The sequence below is a fragment of the Nestor notabilis genome, unplaced genomic scaffold (assembly GCF_000696875.1).
Source record: "Nestor notabilis isolate BGI_N333 unplaced genomic scaffold, ASM69687v1 scaffold14320, whole genome shotgun sequence".
Classification (NCBI taxonomy): Eukaryota; Metazoa; Chordata; class Aves; order Psittaciformes; family Psittacidae; genus Nestor; species Nestor notabilis.
In genome coordinates this window covers 20,203-31,945 of record NW_009912613.1, presented here as the reverse complement: position 1 = coordinate 31,945, position 11,743 = coordinate 20,203, and the positions used below count along the sequence as shown (strand labels likewise).

Below are 11,743 nucleotides of genomic sequence, written 5' to 3'. Positions count from 1 at the left end.
TTTGTGTGTGGGGGTGGTTTTTTGGGTTTTTTGTGGTGGTGGCAGTTTTGGGGGTTTTTTTTTCCTTGGGGGGGGTGTTTGTTGCTGTTGATGTTTGCTTTGTTTTGCGTGTTTATTTTGGAACAGGGACTTACTGTATACAGCTTAAAATTTCTTTTCCCAGTAGTGAGGATTCAAACCCTGTCTTACCAAATGAGGAAGCCTTATAAAACAAAACAACCTGCGGCAGCCAAGAAAACTTAATCTGGACACCATTTAAAGACAAAGCACAGCAGCTCTCCACAGCCAGTCTTTTCTAGTAGGAAGAATCAGAGATCACATTAGGTAATAGATAGTACTTACAATGAACAGGCTTTTAGTTGGTCCATCATGTTGTGAAATATTCCTGATCATCTTCATTAACAATGGATCCTTAAATTTCAAAGCCCGCTTCATTAGTGTCTTCAAACCATTTCCTGAAATGAATCAAACACTTGGGAAATCCTCCAAATAAGAAACAAAATTAAAAACAAGGAAAGTAGTGGCTGACCAAAAACCAACACACACAAAACCAGCCTGAACTTTTAAAAGGGAAAAGTGAAGAATCTGGACAGGAACTATTTCTTCTTTCAAATTTGAGTTGAAAAAGAAAAGTCTTGCTCTGTTTAAATTCTCTAGCAGCTACTATGACTGTATGTACTGGTGGGACACTTAAGTCAGATAACTAGCTAAATGCATCAAGTGTGTTTAGTTATTCAAATGAAGAAAGATTCTAGATCCAAACTGTTATCCTATCATTGAGCGCAGTTAGTGGAGATGCAGCACTGCTGTTGGTCCTAACTCACAGATACCTCTCTCCACTCTACAGAATAAATACATCATTATGGTTCTAAAAGATTATTTACTAGTCATGTAGATCATTGAGTGGGAACACACATACACGTATCTTAAGTACTTGACTGCACAGGGCAAGTCTCGCTGTTACCATTATGTTTCCAAAAAGATCACTTTATCTGATAAGTGGTACTAGCTTGAATTTCATTTGTACCTTTAAAATAAAATTCTATCTCCCAGTTCCGCCATCTACAGAGCTACGCACAGAATTCTTAAGTGGAATAATCCATAGACTGCAACTATCCCTTTTAAAGCCTAGTAATTTACTGCAGTAGTTCATACTGAAAATTTTGAGCACAAGTGAAAATTAGAGCTACTAAATAATAATGTTCTACCTAAACTGTTAGTGTTAACACTGGTATGAAAATAAAGAAACTTTAAAAGCAACCTAGAGAGCTACTGAATAAAACGCAGAACCCATCTGTACCATGTAACATAATACTAGAACCCAAAACATACTCAAGAAAAAAAGTTACCGGAAAGATGCAACTAAATGACATCACTGTACTATTAATTTGGAACTGGCAGGAGAAACACTGATTAGCTGCAGATGGATTTTAGGTAGATGGAATTAAAGTAGAACAAAAATCTTGATCTTTCCATACAGTTTTGGATGTAATAATATCTACTGCACAGTAATATTCTCACAGTAATGTCATCAGTGTGCTTTATAGAACTATATATGAGAGATGTGAGCAGGTGCAGTTACTCAGTGGCACTCTTGCCACCAAGATGAATTCTGGGAAGGAAACATTACCCAAATGGGTGCATTTTGTTTTTTAAGAATACATATACACATTTATAAATAAGTCAAATATACATAATTTATATATGAAAGTATATATATAAAAATACATATATGAAGTGTTGTCATCTTCAAGAAAACGGTAAAATCTCAGCACAGTTACCTTCGCAGATAAGTTGTACATTTCTTTTGTTAGCAGCAAGGTTAATACAGAAGGAAATAAGTTCAAGGTCAACTCGCTCATCAGGACATGCAAAAAGCATCTTCATTAACTGCCAAGAAACACAAGCACACTGAAGTCATTAACCTTTCCAAAGCATTAGGAAAGCAATGTTATGATGTCAACTACAGTAGCTTTTTTCTTTTCCCCCCCAAGAAATTAGTATTCAACATTTCTATAGAAACAGTAAAGTTATAAAGGTCAAGGGCACAAGATGTATAGTTCCATTATTTGGGAATAACAGTCCTTATAAAGTGCCAAAAATGGCAGTCACTCATCACCTTAAATTAACTTGGGTTAGTTACATTTTATTGCTACCACTAAATTATTTATTTTTACTGTTTTTATAAAGTTGTGAATGAACAAATTTGTTTTGAAAAAAAGTTTAGGTAGACTTAATACGGGAAAAACCCGACAACTTAGTTTCACAGAAAGTCAGATTAATATCTGATTATTTAATAAAATTATGACTCTGAATGGATACTTAATTGCAGCATAATTCTATTACTATTTTGCTTTGCAATTACTTCATTGATAAGAAATAGCTGTATCTGCAGCAACGTGCTTTATCTCTACAGCTGCCATCGCTAGAGCTTAACACTGCTATATACCAAAGACTTTTGAAGAGTAGTCTTACGCTTTTGGTAATGGACAGAACAACTTGAGTTAATGTAAGTAGACAATCACCTATAATCCTGTTCCAACTGTTTAGTAGGTGTCAGTGAATTACCACATAATTCCTTAGGCAAATAACCTATGGATTGCCATCATTTCATACATCTGGCACCTGTATTGTCAATTACATCACAGGCTATCTGGTCTCACTTTGTTCAATATGAACATTGTTTTAAATGGAATATTGAATATATGAACGCAAGTCAAATACATCAGTTTCTTTTTCTGTTTCCAACCATGGCAGACAAGCTGCATGGCTTCCTCATTGAGAGGCTGCAGGACATCACTCTCTTTGCTCCTAAAACCTTCTCAATTCATAAGACATGTCAAGATTACAATGCAAAGCCACATGATGACAAGAATGAAATTACTAGAACCAGAAACAACTGAAACTAAAGATAAGCAGAACACGAGGTACAAAAATATAGCCCTATTTGTGTCAAGAAGGAGTGAAGGTGAGAAGAAAGCAACATATTTATGTGCTTGCCCCCTGGTGGAAAAATGGTTTGTAATATATTAAAAACTGGAGAAAGTGGGTGAAAAAAAAAAAACAAACCCAAAACATTTGGAGGTCAGGAGCAATGGGATTGCAGGAATTTCACTTGCAAGTATTTTACTACAGGCTGTCATTCCAAATAGACATTCCACCCCCCAAAAAAGAAGTTACAAGATAGTTCTTTATCTCGTCTTCTGGAACTTTCATATACAGATTTAAAAGCTATCATTGATTTCTTCCCTCCCTTTCTTAAAAAGGTAGAATCAGAATTACCTAGGTTGTTTTAAGAACTTAGAAAATCCCTAGTTTATTAAATCTGTAAGCCTGACAGTCACATAAGAGTCAATTAACCAAAGAAAGCTGCCACTTAACAAGTGGAACATGAGTATTCAAAAATCACCCCCTGCAACTCTTCTGTTACAAAACCTTTAAAAACAGATTTTTAAAACCCTTCAAATAATTTGAAGGGAAACATTCTCATTACTTACACAACACAATCTGTGGAAATTAGATGTTTAACAAGATGGGATTACACTGTTAATTACTGAACTACTTCTCTATAAAAAGAAAAAAATATATCCAGTTTCAATTAAAGCTGTTCAAATTTTAAAATAATAGTTTCGTACAAGCTCCATGTTTCCCATTATGTCTTCATTTAATTTGATTGCTTCTTGTGCCACTTCAAAAGGTAGAGTAATTGCTGCCAAATAGGAAATATTAAAATTAAATTTGTTCTGCTTTTACTATGTCCATTGTCATCTTTTACTGATTTAACAGGAAGGCAGTAAAAAGACTGCAGCATGTGCAATGAAGAGGCAGTAGTGTTCAATCAGACAAGTCCCATATTGAGTATCAGATACCACAGACCAGGACTGAAATCACTGTGTCTAGACTCTCTGGCACCTGCCTTCACTTATTTACCAGTGACCAGAGGCCAACCCCCACAGCTTTCTGTTCACATACACCTCTGCCCAACCCCCTCCCCAAGCCCAGCTCAAACATCTTTGAATGATTATGCCAGAACTGCATGCCTCAGGAATCTCTCCTGACCGGCTACTCCCTAACTCTGCTGTTTGAAGTGATGCTCTGGTTTCTGAACTTCAACAGATAATGGCGGACAGGAGCAAAGGGTGCTGTCAAGAGAGGACGTTTACCAGCATTAAGCTGAAAAGAAGCTTATAGATCAAAGAGGGGCCAAACAGGACAACCGTGGTGGAAAACATGTGGGTAGCTGCAGAGAACCTTGCACACTGCTCTGCGGTAAAATATTAAATATCACCATGACATCACTGCCTAACCATGCCCTTTGATTGGCCAGGTTATTACCAATAAAGGCTTTTATAAGCATCTGGATGGCATTTGCACCTATTTAAACAAAACACGCATTGCTGGGGTCTAAACAAGAATGAACTGTTAATACTCACTTTTAACTGTTACTAGAATAGCACCCACTAACTCCTGCAATCAAGGATGTTTACCTCGGACAGCACGCGCAAGCCCTTGTCAAGCACTTCGCCTGTTCAAAATGACAACAGGGAACTGATTTTCTAATCACTTCCTACAACAGCTAAACATTCATTATTGAGTATTTGCCAGTGCCCTCAAAACGAAACAAACCCACAGAAGGGCACATACTACTGAAAAGACAGTTTGGTTTTCCAAGACAGAATCAGGTAGCAGGGAGTTCTTTAAAAGGCTGTTCGCTTCTCCAGAATGCCTTATCCACTTCCCCATGTTTTCTGCTATGTCTTTCTTAATAATTGTCCTCAGTTAGAACATTCATGAATAAAATTTAAGCTCTAGTTGTCCAGCTTGTCCTTCTGAACAGCCAGCAGATGTGATCTGTGAATAATTACATTGACCAATGAAGCATCAATAGCCATAGGTATCCTTTGACTTCTGTAGTTTTAGTCAACACCCAGTGAAGGTAGCAAATTTATTTCCTCGTTTCACTAGTCTTTGGATACAGCTCTGCAAGCATCAGTTTGACCAGTTGATGCCTATCAGAACAATGACGTTCACCAAAGATCAGAGTATGACGCTGCTCAAGTTTCCACAGCTCTTCACATTTGGCACTGGGAATCTAAGAGCCATGCCAAGATTCCCTGAAAGCATGTCATAAGTGAGCCCTGAAACAGAGTGCGTGAGTTCTGGTTTGGCTGATAATGGCTCAGAACAAAGCAGGTCCTTATATAATGCAAACGGCTTAATATACAGTTGCTTATTGTGGCAGAAAAGGCAGTCAGCAGGATGTTTACAAGATTATTTTGTAACATATACTAGTTACTTCCACCAGTTCTCCCTCTCTATTGTCCAAAATCCTCCTGTATTTGGAAAAACATCACCATTTTTTCATGAGATAAAGACTAGAAACATTCTGAAAACTTTCCATGGCAACTTCCCACTCTGAATGTATTTGATGTTGAGAACACATTTGGCAGGAAAGAAGATATCATGGTGCGATTCTGAAAAAGCTACTGAGAGCTTTCACACTTGTGCAATGCAGCTTTCTCAATTCCAGCCTCATCAGGACTGAGAAAAAGACCAGTAAGAAAAGATTTGGTACTAAAAACACTAACCAACCAAACCCCAACAAACAACAAAACACAACACACACACACAAAACCCCAAACCCCATGATATTTTGCCTGTGCTGGGATCAAAGACTATGACTGCAGGCAGTGTTATGCAACAAACTGTAGCCTGAATCATTGGTGAAGAGCCTTCCATACTCAAGTCTCCCTCCCCTCTTGTACATGCCCGTAGTTGGAAAAGGAATTGTCATGTAGCAACGTAACACTGCTTGGCTGGTTTCCAGTTCATATCCTGTAACACTGGAGACACTGAAATTTTGATACCCAATGGGATCAGGCAAGAATGCCGTCTAAAACTAAAGGAAATACTTTCCACAAGGTTCCCTACGGACATGCTGTGCACAAGCTTTAATCTCTTTCAAGCATTCCCGATCTTTTGCAAAAATTCACCAGGTCAACTGTGTTTTTTTCCAATTCACTGATGCAGCTCAAGCATTAGTAGTTCTGACAAAGAACTTGTCACCTACCCTTTTTCTGGGGACTACTAAAAGACAGCAAGGACAATCAGACTGCTCGACGAGTTTGTGGTTCGATATCAACTCGAAAGTATCGTGGTTGTTCCCATTGTTACCTGTGGGTGTCAGTGCGAGCTCTCCTATGCGGAAAAGACATGCACAGGCAGAGATGCAACATATCACGTAACCAACGTACCTAAAAGCACATACCTGTGGAATACAGTCTGTGTATGCAAACATTGATTTAAAGCGATCATCCATGCTTATGTGATACAGAATACACATTGCTATTTGCTTGTAGTTTTCATTTGCTAGAAGGAAAAAGAAAAAATCCATATTAATATAAGCCTGGTATTTTAGGTGTCGTAAACCCATAAAATGGGAAAACAAAAAGCACAAAAACCCTAGCTAATAGAGGGAAAACTTGCATCAGAAATGCAACATTAATGAAAGGATCTTGCCTGGCCTCTCCAAATGAATTGTATTTTGTGCTAAGAAGGAACAAGGGCAATGCTAACTACTCCCCCTCTCCCTAGCACCTCAAAACACTTCCTTAACCCTTCTTTGAAAAGGAGTATATTTTGTGACAGGAACACTTAATGACTAGCCATCCAGAGAAAGCCTTCATCATTTTCCAGCCAGGAAATTAAATAACAAATGTAATGCCAATTTACCTGTGGATATTCCTGTTGAAACAACAAGCTTGTCTCAAAATGAAATGATAAAGAATGTACCAATGCCAGAGAGAAAAATAAGAACTACGACTAAGAAGTATTGTAGAAGGAATCCAGTGCCTTTCAAGTACGTCCCATACTGATTGTTTTATTATCCTAAATAATAGTATTACCCTGTGAGTGCCTTTTGTGTTTCTTGTATTTCAAAGATGACCTTAGTGTATTTTCACATTAGGACTTACCATGAGAAAAGGTTCTCAAGAAAAACTGGAGAATTTCATGTGAGTAGGCTGTGAAGTATTAAACTGAAAGGTTCTATAAAACCAGCTTAGACAAATGTACAAATGTTTAAGAACAACGCAAATGAATTTGATCCTGACTCTGCTGAAATCTGGACCGAGCATTTTCTTAAGCTTTCTTCTAGCCCTACATTAGCAGGAAACTGGCTATATATGGGATAAAATAGTCATCTGTACATTTCTGTTAGTCAGACCAGGACGTAATAAGGTCACCAACTCAGAATTTACAGTTCTGATCAGACATATCCTACCTCCCACTTCTATTAAAGCTAAGTTAGAACTTACCTGTTTGACACTTTGGCAAAGCATCAAGACCTCAAACAGCAACCAACACTGTTAAATTTTATTTATGCCTACATCACTGGGAGCTGGAATTTCCTTTAAGCAGCAAGGATATAATGCCTTTAGCCTGAAAATGCACATTTGTGCCTTTTTTCAAAATCGATTTACAAAAAAAGACCCATGAAACCTTTCTGGCAGTTGCCATACAACAGTGAAGTTTTCTTTCCCCATGCTGTAGCTTTCCCCATGAAGCTACAGCAGACATTTCAGATCCTTCTGGATTATCACCTGTTTGAAAAAAACCAAATGTGACTTCTATCACAACCTTTCACACACTTAACAGCTGGAGAAAGGATAGCCCAAATCTGAAAGCTACTCTGGCTATTAGTAAAATAAAAGCACAGACAGTACTGTAATTGCTAAAGCATACAGCAACTGTGTTTTAAGCAAACAAATGAAGCATTTATTATCTTTTGTGCTTCTCTTGTGACTGGTCATCTTACCTACCTATTCACTTATAGTGACATTGTAAACCAACTACATGGAAAAAAAAAATCTTCCCATACATAGAATCATAGAATAGTTAGGGTTGGAAAGGACTTTAAGATCATCTAGTTCCAACCCCCCTGCCAAAGGCTTCTCCTAAGCAAATATAAAAATTTAAAAAGTTATGCCTTCAAATTTCATGGTGCTAGAGAGAAAAAGAAAAAAATAAAATACTAATAAAAAAAAAAGAGCCAATTACACTGCTCTTAACACTTCTTCCTGTGCCTCTATTTAGGCCTCAGACACCAAGACTCAAATTACAATTATGCTTTGCTGGACAATGCAGGGAAGTCTATGTGAAGAGGAAGGTAAGCCAGTATAAAAGGGAGGAAAGTTGGCTCCCCAGAACAGCAACAGGTAAAACAAACTAGAGTGAAGTTGGACCAGACCTTCAGCAGCTATGAACTGGGGCAGTCAACAAGAATGATGCGACTTTATATCCGTTTAACCTTTGTCCTTCATGTTTGGGTTTTTTTTTTCCTCCTTATTTTTGCAAGCTTCATTTGTGCTAAGATAAAGCATCAGCTAAGATAGTCTTAGATGATGAGCTACATTTGGTAGCAATAGCACCTTCCTGGTATTTGGCAATACTGGTAGCTTATTTTCAAAAAACTAGTCTACTATAGCAGCAAAGGCCACCTGTTTTTTGAGGATAAACTCTTTGCATAATTTTCTCTCCCCTTTTTTCAAAGGTCCAGCCTAACACAATAACCTTTCTGATGCCTGAACAAGACCTTAGGTATCACTGCTGAATGTCAGCACTGCCTCCGTTTTCCAAACTACCAAAAATAATCAAGAAGACCTAGATACTCAACCTAAAATATAAGGAATATCTAGAATTCAAGTTTATTTTAGCTGAATGAACTCTGAAAGAGTTGGTTTTTAATGACTGGCACTGAAATCATCCTCCCAAAGTCCATTCCATAAGGCAGATTTCATAACACACGAAAAGCAAAGACAACTGTAATTTCAAAGAGTTGAAATCAAGTTCCTCCTTGCTGTACAGTTAACTGACCCATTTTCCCTGAATTCCCCTGTCCTACTGTCAACACAGGGAACAGAAATGGGGTTAGAGCATTTAAGCCACTGGCAAATATCACACTGGCTCAGCAAGGAAATATTCTTCAGCTGTGAGTAAATAGAAAAAAACCCCACCTGAATTCTACTACCTTGAAGATGAAAATAAATTACAGAACTAAAATTAAAAGAAAACAGTATGCAACTAAATCAGCTTTTAAGTATTTAATGGTATGCACATTTGAAGTTTCATTTCATTCTAATTTCCTAGAATGAAATGAATTTCATGCTGATGTCTGGAAGTTCCAGTGTCCCGCACTTACCCTGTGGAAGCATTCTGGTGGAGAAAAACCAGAACCTCCAGACTTTTTTTGGTTCTCATGCAAAACAGTGGCCACTCATGATCCAAAGAACCAGCACTTCAGGAAAATCAAGAAAAGGTGGTTGTTTTTAAGCACAGCCAGCATGATCTAATGCAATTGTTAATCTCATGCTCAATTATGAAGGATACAGCCTTTTGAAAAGTTGATGGGCATCTGTGCATAACTAGTTCGTCAAAGATAGAAGGACAACAGATTCAATGGCTACAGCATTTTAAACACTAAGCAGCATCTTTCAGGCTGAAGACTGTATAGAGGGGTAAGGAGTGACAGACTTTGAAAAATCCACCAAGCCAACTGCCATCCTTTTACATAGGGACTTCATTCCCATATAAACTAGCAGCTATTTACTATTCCTTGAGTGTGCCAGTACCAAGCTTATCCTTTTCTTTTTTAAAAAAAAAAAATAAAATTATTTTATATTCATCCAAATTCTAATGAATAAACTAAATCATCATTGTTTAGAGACTTGGCTGAAAAGCTTTCAAACCATGCCCAGTACCTGGCTGGAGAACAGTCTTCCAAAGCATGGAAGTGATATCGTTTCTGCTACTTCTGACCATTAGTGAAGGCCACACATGAAAAAGCAGACACTGCAAGGAAGACCTCCTTGGTACAGTCGGCATCAATTCTTCCCCTAACTAGAAAAGCAGGAGAAAGAAAACACCGATCTCTGACAAACGTGTTCATTAAAAAAAAGAATTAAAAGCTAAAAAAAAAAAAAAAAAAAAAATCACCAAAGTTTTGATGGGGTGCCAGAAAGTTGTGGCCTACAAACGCTGGTAGTTTTGAGCATCAAGCTTTTTATGACTGAAGGTGGAATAGCCAAATGGCCTAAAGCAGTAAGAGCAGCCCTGGAAAATAATGGCCTAGTCATTATGGATTCTTCTGGTATTTATGGCAATAAAACATGAATCATAATGAACTCATTGGATATTAAATGTAGGGGTCACAAGTACTTTGATAGGATTTCCACAAGAATTTACCATTAATTAACCAAATGATTATTTGAAAGTGTTACTGAATTATCCTTAGTTCTTACACAGCCATTCCAGAGAAATTGGTCATTCCCAGCTGAGTGCAGTTAATGCCTTAACAAACCAGTCATTAACTGTAGTTACTGATTTTGTGGGAATTATTGTGTTATAAAATACACTCAACAGTTTATAGAAACAATACTTAGATTTTTTTTATTTTTTATTTTTTTTTTTTGCAGCTGTAGTTCAGCTGGAGCAGCTGGGATGGAAAAATATCAGGTCCCTCGGGCTGTTTTCACAACTAGTTTTCTGCAAATTAGAGAGGGAAATAAATACATGATGGGTTCTGAGTTCAAAATGGCTTCAGATTTTTAGCCTTTGAACATTTGTAAGAAGCCATGTGCCAGTTTTGTGGACCAATGCCTGAATTCCATGTCTAGATCTTAAAGATCTAAATGGAAACTAAAGGGGAAAAAAAAAAAAAAGAAAAGAAAAAGGATTTATTTATAGATTTCTTTGTAACAAGATCAGGCCCTACATTTTGGTTGAGTTTGTGAGCTTAAAATTAAGAAATTCTCCACTAGCTCCATGATAACAAAAGAGAAACCCTAAAGCTGGAAAACTGAAATGCTAATCCAAGTTGCAGCAGCATTCATCTTTCAAATGCTAAAGTAAAACTGAGAATATAGGTTATGGACTAAATTACTCAAATGTCACACTATCAGTAATTCAAGTAGCCATCATTCCTAATGGAATCATCAATGTCTCCACGTTAAATATGAAATATACCCTATCCAACTCATGTGCAAAACATTAACTACACTAAATCAAAACCAGAACACAAATGAAGGTAAATATCTATTAAAATGGCAGAGTGAATCTTCATTTCAGTTTCAAACTCTGACACTCTCAATTCAAACCTGCTGCAGAATTAGGCACATAAGAAATCTAAGTGGATAAGAATGTCACAACCTGAGTAGAAGATCTATACACTGTCTCCCACTGCTGTCAGAAAACACTGAAATCAAGAGTTCATTCACATGTATCATAATTAGCAGTGATCATCGTGAAAAAAGTGATAGCAAGGTATCTCTGCTTACGTCTACCCCGTATTACTACTTGCAACCAGCTTGGAAATAGACTAAGTTACTCCATGTGTGGTTTCACACATACTGGTTTGATTTACATATGTAAATATAAATCATACTGGATAAATCAGTTTATTTTATCATGAGAATCTGAAAGAATTTTCAAATCTGCTAATACTGAAGGAAACTAGACATTGTAAATAATACATTATATTAATTACATACTAATAACCCCACTTGTGCCACCTTCATGTTAACTGAAACTGGCTTCATGCTATAAGCCTAACTTAAAACCCTGATTTTGCCATAGTTGGGTGGTTGTTTTGTGTTTGGGTGGGGTTTTTTAATTTGTTTGTGGTTTTTGTTTTAGTTTTTTGTTTGGGTGCTTTTGGCTTGCTGATTTTTTTTGGTTTGGTTTTTTG

General features: G+C 37.1%; 1 protein-coding gene across 1 annotated transcript in view; it reads right to left on the bottom strand.

Annotated features, from left to right (window-relative positions):
- KIFAP3 (kinesin-associated protein 3) overlaps positions 1-11,743 on the bottom strand; it is a 63,468-nt gene that overhangs the window by 34,592 nt on the left and 17,133 nt on the right. The window contains 3 exon segments of the mRNA XM_010020375.1: positions 343-455; positions 1,782-1,890; positions 6,269-6,369. Of these exon segments, the coding sequence (XP_010018677.1) occupies positions 343-455; positions 1,782-1,890; positions 6,269-6,369 (323 nt within the window).